The sequence below is a fragment of the Capra hircus genome, chromosome 17 (assembly GCF_001704415.2).
Source record: "Capra hircus breed San Clemente chromosome 17, ASM170441v1, whole genome shotgun sequence".
NCBI lineage: Eukaryota > Metazoa > Chordata > Mammalia > Artiodactyla > Bovidae > Capra > Capra hircus.
In genome coordinates, this window is record NC_030824.1 from 7,820,180 (window position 1) to 7,838,050 (window position 17,871).

Genomic DNA, 17,871 nt, shown 5'->3' on the forward strand with positions numbered 1-17,871 from the left:
CGTTCGATGAGACGATCCTAAGCATATTCATTGACACTGTTCTACCCCTGAGCACCGTACTCCCAATCATCCTTACTCGAAAAATGAGGAAATCAAGACTCGGCCAAATGAAGTCACCAGCCCAAGGTCACCCAGAGGCAAAATCTAGTTTGAACTCGGCTAGTTCAGATCTCAGAACCTGAGACAAGCATTGCTTCCTCAAGTGATGGTCGGCGTTTGCAAGACCCCGTCATCCGGGAGACTGTCCGCGGCAGAGTGGCAGGCGGGATGTTAAGAGAAGCGGGGCAAAACTCATCCTTGCAGGTCCTCTGGCGAGTCTCAGTGGAAGGAAGCGGCGAGCGTCGCCCACTCCGGACAGGGCCTCCCCCCACCCCGGGGCGGGGGTCTGGGGGGCTGTGGGGAGGGGGGATGACACCTGCAGCCTCTGGGGGCCGCAGCCGGGAGGACGCTCGCAGTTGATTTCTCTAATTGGCCTCCTAGTGGATTGCCCAAGCCCCTTCCTGTTGGGAAAGAGGCCACGACCCCGCCGCCTCTCCGCCCGGCCTGGGACAGAGGGGACGAGAAAGAAGAGAGGGACGGGAGTGACGGGAGGGCGGCGGCCCCCTGCCCGCCCGGCTCTGACAGGCCCGGGACGGGTCCCGCCCCACGGCCGCCCAGGCGCCTCCTCGTCGTGACCCGGGGCATGGGGTGCAGAGCTCCACCGCCCGGACCCTCCCGGCCCGAGGGGGCGGCCCCGGGGCAGGGGTCCTGGCCAGGAGAGCTGAGGGGAGCGGGCCCGGCCGGTGCGACTCACCCGGCCCGCTGCAGTCAGCGCACACCTCGCTGCTCCGGAGCCGCTTCGACATGGCTCCCGCCTCCCACCTGCCGGGAACCTGGGGCCGCGGGACAGTGAAGGCGGCGGCGGCGGCTGCGCTTCCGCTCTAACGGGTCCCCGCGGCGGCGCTGGCGGCGGCCGCCTCTCCCCTCAGCGCCTCACAGCCGCGGCGCAGCACGCACGCGCGGGGTGGTGCCCTTCGGCGACGGGCAGGTCATGTGACCGGAAAGGGCACGCTTCCTTGTCGCCATTTTGAGTGAGGGCAGGTGTCTCCTCTCCTGTTTCCAAACCTCCTTGATTTGGGGGTCTCCCTCTCTGGAAGAGATTCACTTCCTCCCAGTGCTGATTAGTACCAGGGGAAGCAGCAAAATGGAGTGACCAAAGGTATGCAGCCACAGGCTTCTTGAGGCAATCATTCGTCAAGTCATTTAGCATAACTTTGGTCAAGTTCACTTATTTATTCATTCCTTTATTCAACAAATATTTATTGACCAGGGCTTCCTTGGTAGCTCAGCTGGTAAAGAAATCGCCTGCAATGCAGGAGACCCCGTTTCAGTTCCTAGGTCGGGAAGATCCCCTGGAGAAGGGATAGGCTACCCACTCCAATATTCTTGGGCTTCCTTGGTGGGTCAGGAGGTGAAGAATCCGCCAGCAATGCTGAAGACCTGGGTTTGATCCCTGGGGTTGGGAAGATCCCCTAGAGGAGGGCATGGCAACCCACTCCAGTATTGTTGCCGGGAGAATCTCCATGGACAGAGGAGGCTGGCGGGCTACAGTCCTTGGAGTCACAGAGTCAGATGGAAATTATCAGGAATGCACATTTATTGACCATGTACTATGTTCCACACACTGTTCTGGGCACCGGAGAAGGAGCGGTGAGCCAAGAAGACGAAATTTTCTATATTTATGGAGTTACATTCAACTGTAGTAGATCTACAATAAAATAAGTAGGAATATATTAGATGTTTCCCCATGCTGCAGTTTTGATCTTATCTGGAAAGTGGAGGTAGTCTGTCTACCTCAAGCCCATGATTCACGTTTGTATAGCTTGTTACCTGAAAATGATTTTTACATTTTTAAAGGGGTGTGAAGAGGAAAAAAAGAGGGAGAGGATGAAGAATATTCAGCAAGACTCTTACATGACATGCAAAAGCAAAATATTTACTTAAGGACAAATGGAATAACTTACAGAAGCATATAGTGTGCCTGCCCCATAGTAAGCACTCAATAATAGTTGCTCCTATTATTGGAATTAGATACTGCTATTATTTCCTAATCACAACTTTTTTTTTTGTTCTTTGAGGGTGAGAATGCTGCTGCTGCTGTTGCTGCTGCTAAGTCGCTTCAGTCATGTCTGACTCTGTGTGACCCCACAGACGGCAGCCCACCAGGCTCCCCCGTCCCTGGGATTCTCCAGGCAAGAACACTGGAGTGGGTTGCCATTTCCTTCTCCAATGCAAGAAAGTGAAAAGTGAAAGTGAAGTTGCTCAGTCCTGTCTGACTCTTTGCAACCCCATGGACTGCAGCCTACCAGGCTCCTCCGTCCATGGGATTTTTCCAGGCAAGAGTACCGGAGTGGAGTGCCATTGCCTTAGATAACCTAATTTACAGGACTACATAAACACAATTTAATCAGTCTGAAAGCAAGCAGAGATGTGGTCCTAGTGCTAATGAACACTGTATGTATTATATATGTGTAAGCACAACTATGATTGCCATTTGGCAAATATTCCATGGCTATTGTGGGCCAGAAACTGTCTTGACCTCCAGGTACTCTGGTGAGCAGCCATTGTGGAGTTTTTTCACTAATAAATTAAGCGAAATGTTCAATAAATATGGAAAGATGTCGAGGCAGAGGATTAAATTGCCCAGGTCTTCTGAAAGGATAAGTCCTGGAAGGGGTCTCAGGAGCACCGGTCTTTGGTTCATCTCTCCATTTTTATAAATGTGTGGTGTGGGCATAACCACATAAATCCCACACATTCCACAATTAGAGCCTCTGGGTTCCATCCTGATGCTTCTGCATCCTGTTTTGGTTCATAGACTCACAAATCTTCTGGCCTCAACATGTGTGGAGAAAAGATTAGGCCAGGATTCTTGAACAGCTGTTGTTGCAGGCGTCTGAAAAGCTGATGTCCACAAGCAGAGAAGGCAGAGAATATGCTTTCAGGATTCATCAAATAACTTTGCCTGGCTATGTGATCAAGTTGTGGACAGCTGTGCAGAAAGCTCAGGCTGGCGAGCAGCCGTGAGTTGACTTGGTTCTTCATTGAATCAAGGAACTATACTGTCTTAGGTTGAAACCCAAAGAATGAACTTAAGTTTGGCTGACTGTGGTCAAGTGTAAGTATTATCTATTAGTCCTTTCGGCCATAACCCCAAATTCAAAAATAAAGGACACTCGTATGTGGAATAAACCAGCAACTTAGGTAACTTTGAATCATAACCCAGTCTGGAGTTGAGGCAGAAGAGTGCTTCTCAAAGTGGGGGGGTAGGAGTATGAATTTTTCTCCTCCAGGGGACATTTGGAGACATTTTGGCGGGAGTGTTACTGACATCTAGTGGGTAGAAACGGCGGGGATTCTGCCCGACATCCCCACGTGAAGTATTATGTGGTTCCTATCTTCCTTTCCAATTTGGATTCCTTTTATTTCTTTCTTCTGATTGTTGTGCCTAGGACTTCCAAAACTATGTTGAATAAAAGTGATGCAAGTGGGCATCCTTGCCTCTGACCTTAGAGGAAATGCTCTCAGCTTTTCACCCTTCAGTATGACGTTAGCTGTGGGTTTGTCTTATACAGTCTTTATTATATAGCAGTACGTCCCCTCAGTATGTAGCATTCTACAATGGTATTCTATTCAGTCATAAAAAAAGAATGAAAATTCGCCATTTGCAGCAACAAGGATGGACTTTGAGGGCGTTATACTAAGTGAAATAAGATAGAGGAAGACAAATACAGTACGATATCACTTACATGTGGAATCTAAAAATGACAAAGTTGTAGACATAACAAAAATGAAGCAGATTCACAGAGAACAAACTAGTCCTTACCAGTGGAGAGAGGGGTAATAGGAGTGTTGGGGAGTGGGAGGCACAAACCACTGGGTGTAACATAGACTCAAGGATGTACTGTACAATACCAGGAATATAACCAATATTTGGTAAAAACTGTAAATGGAAAGCAACTTTTTAAAACTGTATAAAAACTAAAAATAAATCCAAAGTAAAAAATAAAAGAATTAGAGTTACCAGAACAGCAAAAACAAATAAATTTCTGTGGTTCAAAATGTGCTGAAGTTGAGAAGCTCTGAGCTAGCACCATCCTCTCATGGGGCAACTATTTAACGCCACTTCTCCAAGAGTTTGTGATGCCTACTTGAAAATTGGTTGGTGTTGCCCACTTCCAAAATGGCTCCTGACCAATCGTGGCAGCATCTGCCCAGGTCCAAAAAGGCTGCAAGAGAGTCAGGAACTAGAATGGTTTGGTCCAGGAGCCTGTTGTCACCCCGCCCCCCGACCGCAGAGCCGATGGAAGAGGCCCAGTTGTGGACCGAACCATATGAGGGACCTGCGGCAGGAGTAAAGGGGATGATAAAGGCTAGATCGAGTTTTTCAGGTCGAGATCCTAGGCTAGGCAGGAGAGTTTTATTTCTGTTTTCGGTATGATGCTCTAATTCCCGGTATGGGATTGGAGGTGGGTGAGGTTGGGCGGACCCCGGCCCGTGTGGCTTGCCTCGCCTCCCCCCCGCGCCGCGGCGCGCGGTGGTCCGCTCCCCGCACTTCCCTGTTTGGGGCAGTTCGGCCCGCAGAAGTCGGTTCGCGAGCTGTCAGCGCGGGCGGGAGCGCCGCGGGGCGCGGGGTGGGCGCGGCCGACCCCGGTCCCCGACCCGGCCCGCGACCCCCGACCTCCCGCGCGTGCCCTGCACCCGTCCCGCTAGGCCGGCGGGTCGCGTGCCGCGCCCCCTCGCTCACTCGCCTGCTTCTCTTCGCTCGCCGGCCGCCCGGCGGGCGGGCGCCGGAGACCCCCACCGGGGGCTGAGGCTTGGCAAGCGGGCGGTGAGGGCCCGGCTGTGGCCTCCCTCGCCATGTCCTCGCCCCGCGACGCTAGCGGCGACTTCCCCTTGCACCTCCTGGTCTGGAACAACGACTACCGGCAGCTGGAGAAGGAGCTGCGGGACCAGGTGAGGGGGCGAGGCGAGGGTCTTACCCCGGCGAGAGGAGCCGGGGAGTCGGGGATCGTAACGCCTCCCAGAGCCCATCTCCAGCCCTCTGGGGAAAGGGACGGGGCACTGCCGTCCCCTTCCGCTCAGCAATCGAGGGACAATAATAATAACAGCAGGATGTGTACTGAGTATTTAATGTGTGCCAGGCCGTGTGTCGAAGGTTTTATATACACTCCCTCTTAATCTTTCCAGCAGCCCTAGGAGGTAGGTACTATCCTTTCGTTTTACAGAGAAGGAAACTGAGGCGCTCAGAGATTGTGTCTCTTACGCAAGGTCGCTTACCTAATAAACACCAAATCGAGATTGTAACTCTGGCCAACTGGCTCCAGCGTGCACCGTCTTAACCAATTATTCTTGCCTTTCTCCAAAATGTGTGAGCAACACACACCTCTCACCCCACCCATTCTTTTTGTCAGGAAAGGCTTGGTTGGGTTTGGAGCCCAGGTTCTGACTTGCCCTGTGACCTTGGGCAAGGCATTTTCCCTCTCTTGGCCCACGTCCTCTTCTTTGTGGAATGAGGGTGTTGATACCCATGTGGGCAAATTCTGTACTTGACTGTTACCAATAGGTCTGGGGTGATGCCCAGGAAAAGCTCCCCAGGGAGGCTGATATACACCAAAGTTTGAGAATCTCTGGTGCCCAGCATCCTTAAAATCACTTCCTGTTCTAAAGTGCTTTGATTCCTTTTTAATTTATTCCCAGCTTTATAAGCAGTGGTTCTCAGTTGGAAGTGATTTCCTCCCTCATCTCACACATCTGGTAATTAATAGAGACATTTTTGTTTGTTACACGCCGGGAGTGGGTGTTACTGGAATCTAATGGGTAGAGGCCACAGAGGCTGCTCCACATGTGTAAGACATCCCCCTCCCCAGTTAAGATTTGTCTTTCCCAAAATGTCAGTAACATCTTGCTTGAGAAACCCTGTCTTCAAAGCAGCACAGTGATTCTGGGAGGTATTGGTACCCTCAAGTTACAAACCGACAGACTTAGCACTTAGGATGTGTATGTGTGTGTTAGTCGCTCATTAGTGTCCGGTTCTTTGCGACCTCATGGACTGTAGCCCGCCAGACTCCTGTCCATGGAATTCTCCAGGCAAGAACACTGGAGTGGGTGGCCATTCCTTTCTCCAGGGGATCTTCCCGACCCAGGGATTGAACCTGAATCTCCTGCATTGCAAGCAGATTCTTTAAGTCTGAGCCACCAGGGAAGCACCAAGCAGTTAGGATAGAGACTTGTAATTATCTTGTGTAATTGTTCTGGTTGACTTCATTTTATCTAGTGTATTAAAATTCTAGTTTTTGAATGGCTCAAATTTGATGCTCTAATTGTCAAGAAATTCTAGAGGAAAGAGGGCATTGGTTTTCTTCTGATTTGCAAAAATTGAGCAAGGTCAGCATCCCCGCCCCCCACCCCCCACCCTCCCCACCCTCCCCACCCTCCCCACCCCCTCCTTGATGAACAGTTACTGCTAAGTGTGTTTTTTCTTTTTGGCTGTGTTGGATCTTCACTGCTGCCTGGGCTTTTTTCTAGTTGTGATGAGTGGGGCCTACTCATTGTGGTGGCTCCTCTTGTTGCAGACCACTGGCTCTAGGCAAGTGGGCTTCAGCAGTTGTGGCTCAGGTGGGCTCAGTATTTGCAGCTCCTGGGCTGTAGAGACAGGCTAAGTAGTTGTGGAGTCCAGGCTTAGTTGCTTCGCGGCATGTGGGACATTCCCTGATTAGGGATCTGACGCATGTCTCCTGCGCTGGCAAGCGGATCCTTCACCGCTGAGCCGCCAGGGAAGCCCTAAGTGTGTTCTTGTACCCTGCCATCTTTCTCTTAAGCCTGTTGAGCACCCACTGGAAGTCAAAAGTTGCCCTTTTTTCCTTTTAAATTCTCTGTCCACACAGAATAAACTTTTGTCGTAAGAGTCCTTGTTCCTAATTAGATCATGCCCCCAGAGTAAATGATTCAACAGTTAGGCATCACAGCATACCTGATGATTCAATTCCCTTTCTCTTACTAGACATAGCTCAGAGGGAACCCGCCATCGTTTTGTTCTCGGCTTTAAGTCTCACCTTAGACACTTTAAAAATGACCAGACAGTCTTTGTTTTTAGGCCTGCTGTGTTTTGCCTCTGTACTTCCTCAGTATCGGAGCCTCACAGCTTCTTGTGAAATATTGAGATAAAGTATAAGGAAAGTCACAAAACTAAAATCCTATCTGATAGAGTGGTTCCACATCGTCATTGAACCACACACATGTTCAGTACCAATTTCAGAAAACAGCAGGCTTTCTGTTCATGGGAGGTGAGGAAGAGAGTTAAAACGAAGCACTGTCTTTCTTTATAGAAAAACTCAGTCCATAAGAACAGAGTCTTGGTTTGTAATCTAAAATGTGGCATGATTGAATTATTTCTTTTTCCTGCAACTTGTGATAGAAATGTTCATCGAAAGTTCTCTGTGCCTCTTACCTTGAAAAACATTAAGGACACAGGTGATTAGCGAATTCTAATTTTGCAGCAAAGTAGTCCTGGGATACATTGATCCTTAGTGCCTTTGAGTGTCAAGGAGGTCAAGAAAGAATACGCATCTTTGCTAATTATTTGATTTTGACTTTTTTATCTGTTATAACTGCAGATCATGTCACAAGATTCTGTTTTCTCTGGGGGAGAGATAGTTGAAGTGTATTCAGAAAAAACGTCTTGACTGTGGAAGTTGGACTGCCATGACCTCGCAGTCCAATTGCAATCCTGAAACTCTGGCCGCTGAAGGGGTGGAGATGGGGCTGGCTTCACGGGTGTGCAGGCTCGACAGTTGCACAGGGCCCTATCCTCAGAAGTGGCTTATGCTTGGTTCAATGCTCTGTTGTCATCATCTGGAAAGTCTTACTATTTTCTTTTGAAGAAGGGGCCTTGCATGTTGATTTTTATCTGGGTCCTGTGAATTATGCAGCTGCTTCAGGATCAAAAAGTTGGTCATTGATACCATTAGAACGCAAGGCAGGGAATATTTTGTTGCTTTCATATTTACTGAGATCCTCTGTTAATTATGAAATAGCTATCTACTCCTCTGCCTTGGAGGCAGTTAGGTTAATGGCCAGTACTAATACTGGTTAAATTGTAAGCTTGGGTGCTTAATTTACCCTTAACAAATCAGTTCATGAGCTGTCAAAATGCGGAGCGTTAACACTAAACGCTTACTATTTTGCCAGGCACTGTGCTGAAATGTTTTTGTTGTTTTTGGGTTGTTTTAACTTTTTCTTTTATATTGGAGTATAGCTGATTAACAATGTTGGTGATAGTTTCAGGTGGACAGTAAAGGGACTCAGCCATACATATACATGTGTCCATTCCCCCCCAGACTTGTCTCCCATCCCAGCTGCCACTTAACATTGAGCAGAGTTCCCTGTGTTATACTGTAGGTAAAAAATGCATATACTTACATACATACATACATATATATATATATATATATATATTTTTTTTTTTTTTTGGCCACTCTGCACTGCATGTGGAATCTTAGTTCCCCCACCAGGGATCAAACCTGCCTGCACACCCTGCATTGGAGGCATGGAGTCTTAACCACTGGGCTGCCAGGGAAGTCCCTTAAAATGTTTTATGTGCAGTTTTGGATTTAATTCTCACATCAGTCCCCAGGGGTTAGCGCTTGTGTGATTCCCACTTTACGGATGAGGAAACAGTGGAGAGGTTCAGTCACCTGCTTACCAAGTCGTCAAACCGAGATGTCAACCCTGAGGAAGTCACTCTCACAGAATAAGAATCCTGTATTCTTAACCCTCCCGCTTTCCTTCTTTTGGTAAAAGTGCCTCCATTTCAGGATTCTGGCGAAAGAGGACGGGAACAGATCAGAAGGTGCGGGCCCAGGGTTACCTGGAAGCAGTACATTTACCATAGCTGCTGCTGTTAATGTCATCATCATCATCCTGGGAATGTAGCTCCTTTTATGTATGTTCCAGTTTTTCTACAGGGAACCCGTATTGGCTGCATAATTAAAAACAAAAAATTCCCATCACCCCAGCAGTAGAGCCAGCTGTTTCACTTAAGGCTTTGTCTGCCAGTACTTTTCTGCAGTCGGTTCTTCATTCTTTCCATCCCACGAGTGAGACATGAAGCGGGCTCACTGGTAGCTGTAAGAATTTTTATTTTGTTCTAGGAACAGCAGCACAGAAAGAATCAAGTTTATCCAGATGAAGAAGAATAAGCACATGTTTCTGAATGTGTGTGAGTCAGCCCCAGTCCCACCGTGTCTTGTTCATTTAGCCGAAGTTCACTGCTTGTATAACTTCACCAGAGATGAGATTGTTCCAAGCTTTCAACGTTTACTCAACCGAGGCACTTTATTAAGTGCCTCTTAACCCATCAGCTCTACTGTCTTTAATATTCAGTGGGGCCTTGAAGTTGGTCGGTGCAGTTGAAATGATTTGTGTTCTGGTTATGTCATTTGTCACTTAGCCAGAGAGGTCTGCTAAACATCTTTCAGCCTTCCTGCTGATGCTGGGAGAATGAATGAAAAGTTAAGGGGACAGATGCAAAGGACAGTCTGTGCACCTTAGCAGAGGAGGGACAGCCCTGTGGGGTCAAGTGAGGTAGAGGGTGGCAGATGAGGCCTGACTCCAGGGCCAGCCCTCGGTTAGGGAGCCAGCACTGAAAGCACAAAATCTGGGCAAAAGAGGACGTTCTAGGCAGCGGCAGTGCTCAGAGTCTGACTGGGAACCACCCGGGGTTCTCATCGCAGCCTGGGGCAAGGCTGGGTGAGGCCACAGGCACTCATTCCAGCCAGTGCCTGTTGGCTGGAGGCCCGCCCTGAGCCAGAGCCTTGGATCCAAGGGAAAGAGCCTGGAGCCTACTCTCAGGTGCTCCTCCTCAGCCCTCGGGCTCAGTCGAATCTTCGAAACCAGGCACGCATCTATACCTCCCCCAGACTTGGGGTGGGAGAACCAGCTCAGGTCCCGGCTGGCCACAGAGGACCAGGGCTGTCTGAGCGCGCACAGGAATGAGGGTGGTTGACTCTCTCAAGCAAAGGGAGGGCCAGTTAGCAGCCTCTTACCCGAGGTCTTCCCCCCAGGAGATGCCTGTGATAGTTTCCAAAGTTCTGACTGTGCGCCACTCACAGTGGGTCCCACGAGGCTAGTGAGGGACCTGGAAGTGGACCCTGCTGTCAGACACTGAAGCCCGCACTCAGCTGCACAACAGCAGGCTACCAAAGATAGCCTTCTCATCCCTGGATGAGAAGAGTCAGTGGGCTTAAAAATTAGCACATAAGGAGACATGGAGAAATCTCACGCCTTTTCTTCTTTGCGGGGGCACTATGATCGTTAAGAGGGTGGGCAGTTTTAATTTGGTGCAGCTTATCATTGGAGAAACTTAAAGGAAAAACTTAAATGATCAGCTTTGACAGTGAATTCCAGTGAAATTCTGAGCTCTTGCTAACTCAACTCATGTCATTAGTTTAGGACCGTCAGCTCCCCTATTAGCTGTAAGGAGATTTCAATAAATCCCTTTTAGGGAGAAAGCGACAGCTTATGTGAAGCAATGTAGTGTAGGTGTATAATCCTAAGAGCTGACTCTTCTCAGAGCTTGCCATGAGGTTTACCCTTGTAAGACTTTTGTAAGATAGGTGGGTTTTGTTTTTTGTTCTTATTCCCGTTTTACAAGCACGCATACTGAAGCTCAGGAGGAGTTAGGCAACTAGTCAAAAGAGCATGTAGATCGTAGATTAGATTTATGTGTTACATAAAACACACACAGAGGTTGATTTTGAAGCATCTTTATTGAGATTCAGTTCCCTTATGCAATTCACCCATTAACTGTGTTATTCACTGGTTTTAGTGGATTCCCTGAGTTGTGCAACTTGTCACCACAGCCACATTCCAGAACATTTTCATCACCCCCAAAAGAGACCCCACACCCACTAGCTGTCACTCCCTATTTCCCCCAACCCCTCAGCCCCAGGCAACGTTAAGCAGTTTGACACATCTATAGATTTGCTTCTTCTGGACATTTCTTATAAATGGAATCATACAATACGTGGCCTTTTGTGTGTGGCTTCTTTAACCTAACATGATGTTTTCAGTGTTCATCCGTGTCGTGGGAGGTGTTAATACTTCATTCCTTTTAATGGCTGAATAGTATTCCCATGTGTGTGTGTGTGTACACTATATTTTGTTTATTCCTTAGCCAGTTGATGGACATCTGGGCTATTATGAAAAATGCTGCTCTGCTTATCTGTGTACAGGTTTTTGTGTGGCTGTATGTTTTTATTTTTCTTGGGTAAACACCTATAAGAGGACTTGCTGGGTCTTATATTAATAGTAATTCTGTGTTTAATTTTTTGAGGAACTGCCAAATGTTTTTTCAGTTTGAGTGCACCATTTTACATTCCCATCAGCAATGTATAATGGTTCTAGTTTTTCCACATCCTTGTCAGCACTTGTTATTGTCCTTTTGATTGTAGCCATCCTAATGGATGTGAAGTATTATCTCATTGTGGCTTAGATTTGCATTTCCCTAAGCTTCCCGGGTAGCTCAGCTGGTAAAGAATCTGCCTGCAATACAGGAGACCCCATTTCCATTCCTGGGTCAGGAAAATCCCCTAGAGGAGGGATAGATTCAGTTCAGTTCAGTTCAGTCGCTCAGTCGTGTCCGACTCTTTGCGACCCCATGAATCGCAGCATGCCAGGCCTCCCTGTCCATCACCAACTCCCGGAGTTCACTCAGATTCATATCCATCGAGTTTACCCACTCCAGTATTCTTGGGCTTCCCTGGTGACTCAGATGGTAAAGAATCCGCCTGCAATGTGGGAGACTTGGGTTTGATTCCTGGGTCGGAAAGATCCCTTGGAGGGGATGGCAACCTACTCCAGTATTCTTACCTGGAGAATCCCCATGGACAGAGCGGCTTACAGATCATGTTGCAAAGAGTCTGACGTGACTGAGCAAGTAAGCGCGGCACAGCACAACAATTAGTTATTTGAGCATCTTCCATGTGCTGTTGGCCATTGGCATATCTTCTTTGAAGAAGTGGCTTTAAATCCCTTGCCCATTTTAAAACTGGATCGTGTGTCTTTTTATTCATGGCTAGAGTTCATATATTCCAGATGTGCACATGCTAAGTTGCCTCACTTGTGTCCGACTGTTTGTGACCTCATGGACTCTAGCCCGCCAGGCTCCACTGTTCATGGGATTCTCCAGGCAAGAATACTGGAGTAGGTTGCCATGCCCTCCTTCAGGGGATCTTCCCGACCCAGGGATTAAACGCATGTCTTTTGTGTCTCCTGACTGGCAGACGAGTTCTTTACCACTAGTGCCACCTGGGAAGCTCCCATATTCTAAATACTCAGTTCAGTTCAATCGCTCAGTCGTGTCCGACTCTTTGCGACCCCATGAATCCCCTTAATAAGAATATGACTTACAAACATTTTCTCCTTGTCTTTGGGTTGCCTTTTTAGTTTCTTTATACCGTTTGAAGTACAACAGTTTTCAGTTTAGATGGAGTATAATTTACCTATATTTTCTTTTGTCTCTTACGCTTTTGATGTTGTATCTTAGAAAACTTTGCTTAACACAAGGTCACACAAATATAATTCTATGTTTTCCGCTAAGAGTTTTGTTGTTTTCTATCTTACATTCATGTTTATGATCAACTTTGAGCTAATTTTTGCCTTTAGTGTTTACAATACTTCATTCTTATTCTGCATGTTGATATCTAGTTGTTCAAGCATCATTTGTGGAAAAGATTATTCTTTCCCCATTGAATTATTTTGGCACCCTTGTTGAAAATCAATTGACCATAAATGTATATAAGTTTATTTCTGGACTCTAAATTGTATTCCACTGATTTATATGTTTCCCCTTTTGCCAGTATCGCAGTCTTGATTGCTATAGCTTTGTGTACTAAGTTTTGAAATTGGGAAGTGTGATTTCTCAAATTTTACTCTTTTTTTTCAAGATGATTTTGGCTATTCTGGGTCCCCTGAATTTCTTTAAGAATTTTAGTATCACCTGGTTCATTTCTGCAAGAAATAAGCTGGAATTTTGATGGAGATTGCATTGACTCTATAGCTCCGTTTAGGGAGTTTTGACATGTTAGAATATTAAGTCTTCTGAACCAAGAACGTGGGATGTTTTCCCATTTATTTAGATCTTTATTTCTTTCAACAATGCTTTATAGTTTTCAGAGTATAAGGTTTATACTTCTTTTGTTACTTATTTATAAATGTTTTATTCTTTTCAATGTCATTATAAATGGAGTTTTTTAATTTCACTTTTGAGTTGTTACAAATGTATCAATATACAATTGATTTTTCTACATTGCTGTTGTAGCCTACAACTTGCTGAACTCATTAGTTCTAATATTTTTAAGTGGATTTCCTAGAATTTCCTATATGTGAGATCATGTTGTCTATGAGTAGAAATAGTTTTACATTTTCTTTAGATGCCTTTTCTTTCTTTTTCTTGCCTTAGAGCCTTGGTTAGAACCTCTAGTACAATGTTTAATAGATATGATGAAGAGAACATCCCTGTCTTACTTCTTATCTTGGGGGAAAGCATCCATTCTTTCACTGTTAAGTATGATGTTAGCTGTGAGTTTTTCATAGATGGATGATGTTTGGGGAAATGCCCTTCATTCCTGGTTTGTTGAATGTTTGGGGTTTTTTTTAATCATGAAGAGGTGTAGGATTTTGTGAAATGCTTTTTCTGCCTCATCTCAGTCCATTTGGGCTGCAGTAACAGACGATCGTGAATTGGGCAGTTTATGAGCAATAGGAATCTATGTAGTCTTGGCGCCTGGCAGTCCCCGATCATGGGGCCGTGTGTTTGGGTAGTGTCTGGTGAGGGCTTTCCTCCTGGTCCACAGCACGTGTCTCCTCACAGTGCCCTAACTTGGTCGGAGAGGCTTCATAAGCTCTGGAGCCTGTTTTCTAAAGACGCTTATTCCATTCATGAGGGCTCCACTCTCATGATCTAAGTACTTCCCAAAGGCCCCACTTCCTAATGCCATCATCTTTGGAGGTTAGGATGTCAACATATGAATTTTGGGTGGACACTTCACATTCAGACCACAGCATGCATTTATTGAGATGGTCATATGTTTTTTATTTTTTTCTATCAATATGATGTGTTACATTAATTGATTATTGGGTGTTAAGCCACCCTTGCATTTGTGGGATAAACTCACTTGGTCATGGTGTATAATAACCCTTTTCATATATTATTGAATTTATTTTGCTAAAATATTGTTGAGGATTTTTGTATCTATAGTCATAAGCGATGTTAGTCTGTGGTTGTCTTTCTTGTGTGATTTGTTTGTCATCAGCATAATACTGGGCTTATAAAATGAGTTGGGAGGTTTTCTTTCTTTTCTGTTTTTGGGTTTGTAAAGAATTGGAATTATATGTTGAAAGTTTGGTAGAATTCACCAGTGAAGCCATTCTGGGTCTGAGGTTTTTTTCCCCTGGGAAGTTTTAAAATTACTGAGTCAATCTTCTTACTTGTTATAAACTGTTTCACATTTTCTGTTTTTTTTCCTAAGTGAGTTTTGCTAGCTTGTGGCTGCCTAGGAATATGTGCCTTTCATCTAAGTTCTCATTTGTTGGCATACAGTTGTTCACAGTATTCATTTATAATACTTCTTATTTCTGTAGAGTTGATAGTAATATCCCCTATATCATTATTGATTTTGGTACCTTGAATCTTCTCTCTCTTTTTTCTTTTGGTCCGTCTAGCCAAAAGTTTGTCAATTTTGTTGATATTTTCCAAGAGCCAGCTTTTGGTTTTGTTGATATTTCTCTGTTGATTTTCTATCTTTTTTCCCCCCTAAAGGGCATGGCAACCCACTCCAGTATTCTTGCCTGGAGAATTCCATGGACAGAGGAGCCTGGCGGGCTGCAGTCTGTGGGGTAGCAAAGAGTCGGTCACAACTAATCATAGCACATTTTACATTTTACCAGTTTCCACTCTAATCGTTATTCACCCATTGTTTTAAATCACACTGTCATTATAATATATCATTTTTCCTCCCTTATCTCCTTTCAGATGAGAAGGAGGGGCAGAGGAGGCCCTGCACAGTTATAATTATCTATGCAAAGTGTGCAGCTATGGGACTCAGACATACAGTTGCCCCACCTCTGCCCTGTGGTCAAAAGTAGAAAAAAGTTAACTTAATATATTTGAATTTGATTGTATACATCATATCTAGTGGCCCAGAAACTTGAACCTTACTTCTTAGTCCTAGATATTGGCTTTGTTCTAGGGTGTGAATTAAAGTAAGTAGTTTCCCCTTTTGCCTGGTAAATATTGTTAAGCATCTCCTGTGTCTGGCAGCATGCTACCCCTAGCACCTTTCATGTAGTAGATAAAACTTGTTGAGTAAGAAAGCATCATCTATAACAGACGTGAAAGATAAGAATGAATTTGCTAAGTCTTTCTTTCCTGCTAAACTTCAGCTAAGTTAATAGTTTTAAGTCACATTACTTAAAAGAAAAAATAATGATTTAATGCAAATTAGAGACTAAGGTGACAGAAGCTAAGAAATATAAGATTCAGATCCTGCCCTTTGGAATTCTCTAGTGAGATAAACAGGCCATCCCACTGGAAAAGTCAGGAAATCCCAGGAGGTGGTGTGGGCCCTGTTCTAGGTGACGTGATGGCATTTCAGCACCTGAGAGAACCCTGAGGCCTGGAGTTGGTCCAGGAGGAGACATGTTCACTTAGCGAGATGTCTTCAGCCACTTCTGTTTTTCTTCGATACCAGTCTGTCTTCACTTCACAATGGCCGTGATACAGTTAGCGAAACAGGGAGGTCGGGTCGCTGTTGGATGGTGGCTGTTTACCCATGGTCCTGCTTACCTTCCTCTCCTGTGGCCGACAGTGGCTTGTCCTGGATCTCTCTGGGGGCTGCCCCACAACTAGCCTTACACATCAACATCAAACCCATTTTCTAAGCAAGCAGTCTCGTGATTTGGGGCTGTGGTGGGTCTTCATTGCTGCGCACAGGCTCTGTTTTCTAGTAGTGGGGGCTACTCTTCATTGAGATGTGCAGGCTTCTTATTTCCGTGGCTTCTCTTATTGGGGAGCAAGGGCTCAGAGTTGTGGTCCGTGGGTTCAGTAGTTGTGGCTCACAGGCTTAGTTGCCCCGCAGCACGTGGGATCTTCTGGACTAGGGATCGAACCCGTGTCCCATACATTGGCAAGCAGATTCCCAACCACTGGACCACCAGGGGAGTCCCCTTAAAGGTTTTTATTTTCCAACAGCCCCATGGAAGTTTCTTGTATCCTTGGAAGAACATTCAGAGCTTTCTCTGGAAGGCAGCACTGACCTGTTCAGACGGAGCCCTGAACCCCAGTGCAGGTGCTGGAGGGAGGACCAGAATAGGAATGAAGAGTAGAAGCCAAATGGATGTTTATCTGCATCCACACACGTGCCTGGCGGATCACGCTCATTGTACGTGGGACCCACGGATGCTGCCACGTCGGGGCACTTGGAGCTCAACACACAATAACGAGAGTGGTGTTTTGGTGGGAATCCACCTAGAGAATGTACTTTTATTCTGACCCAAATTATCTTCTGTACTTTCAGTTTTGATTAAAGTCCTTGCACTTCCTGTTCTGGACTTGAGTGCTGAGATGTGCTGGAGAAATCCCCCACCACGTTCCACACCACGGGGTGGCTGTTTCCATGCAAGCCCTTAGCCTTATTTAGACTTAATTTGAGTGCTGTAGTGCTTGGGGTTGTGTTTGATGATCGGAGGCCTGTAGCTGGTGTTTGTTTATGAGGCTCTTAACTTTATAGAAAAAGGAACTCAGTAACTGTCACCTTTATTTATAGCCCCCAGAGTCACATTTCAGTTCGTGCCCACTTGTAAGCATTTGTTTTTCCCATGTACTGCTGTCTTGAGTGTGCAAATACTATTTTCAATTTCTATACGTATTATTAACCTCTGAAACTCCTTTCCACATTTTTGTGTCCAGTTATATATATCCAGTTACATAAATGCCAGTGTTTACTTTACAGAATGTGGAGGCCCTGGATCCTCGAGGTCGCACCTTGTTGCATCTTGCTGTTTCTTTGGGACATTTGGAATCTGCCAGAGTCCTGCTCCGACATAAAGCAGATGTGACAAAGGAAAATCGTGACGGTTGGACAGGCAAGTGTACTTGCGAAATAACATAAAGCCTTCCATTTTGTTTTCTCTCTCTGAATACAGGGTAGCCTCAGTCCTCATTGTCCTCAGAGTCATCTTTATCTGGAGCTCTGTCTCTCTGGGGACTTGGGGCCGGGGAAGGAGCTGAGAGCCTCGAGGCTGCTGGCTTGTCTGCAGCACAATGGTCCCAATTGTGTCCTGGGCCAGGCGCCCAGGGTAGGGGGTGACTCCTCATCCAGAAAGCAGTTCTCAGTGCACCAGACATGAGTGCGAGCCCCGGTTTCCCCTGAGGAGCGTGGCGGTAACTCCAGCAAAGCCATCCTGATAGACAGTCAGAAAGAAATGATAGGCAGTTTGAATCACCATGTGACGAAGGAGTAGGTGGCAGGCTCTCGCTGGGTGTCTGACTAGTCCTTTCTCTGCCTTGCTTGTTTGAAACGGCTGACGGTAAGGCTGGGAAGGACTCTGGAAAAGCCAACACAAAGGCACTTTCTCATTCACAGAGAGCCAGTCTGCAGTTCCTGGGGGACCGTATTCATCCATACCTAAAATCTAGGCCCGCCAGCCATGGAGTGTGGATGTGACTGCCGCTGTGTGTAGCACAGCCATCCTGGAGTACCTCACCGCAGAGGTACTTGAATTGGCAGGAAATGCATCAGAAGACTTGAAGGTAAAATGTATTACGCCTCA

At 46.3% G+C, this 17,871-nt stretch overlaps 2 protein-coding genes across 10 annotated transcripts in view; one reads left to right on the top strand and one right to left on the bottom strand.

The window, feature by feature from the left end:
• GIT2 (GIT ArfGAP 2) overlaps nt 1-1,008 on the bottom strand; it is a 41,395-nt gene extending 40,387 nt beyond the window's left edge. For 7 of the 8 annotated variants that reach the window (XM_018061114.1, XM_018061113.1, XM_018061111.1 and 4 more), the window contains exon 1: nt 794-1,008. In XM_018061114.1, coding sequence (XP_017916603.1) covers nt 794-845 — 52 coding nt within the window. In that variant the 5' untranslated portion in view covers nt 846-1,008. The remainder of the gene's footprint in view (nt 1-793) is intronic. The other variant, XM_018061110.1, reaches the window with a different exon arrangement.
• The window catches only part of ANKRD13A (ankyrin repeat domain 13A), a 34,791-nt gene continuing 21,546 nt past the window's right edge, over nt 4,627-17,871 (top strand). Inside the window, exons 1-2 of one of the 2 annotated variants that reach the window (XM_013970720.2) lie at nt 4,627-4,995; nt 17,052-17,184. In XM_013970720.2, coding sequence (XP_013826174.1) covers nt 4,900-4,995; nt 17,052-17,184 — 229 coding nt within the window. In that variant the 5' untranslated portion in view covers nt 4,627-4,899. Of the gene's footprint in view, nt 4,996-17,051; nt 17,185-17,706; nt 17,852-17,871 lie in introns of those variants that run through there. The other variant, XM_018061119.1, reaches the window with a different exon arrangement.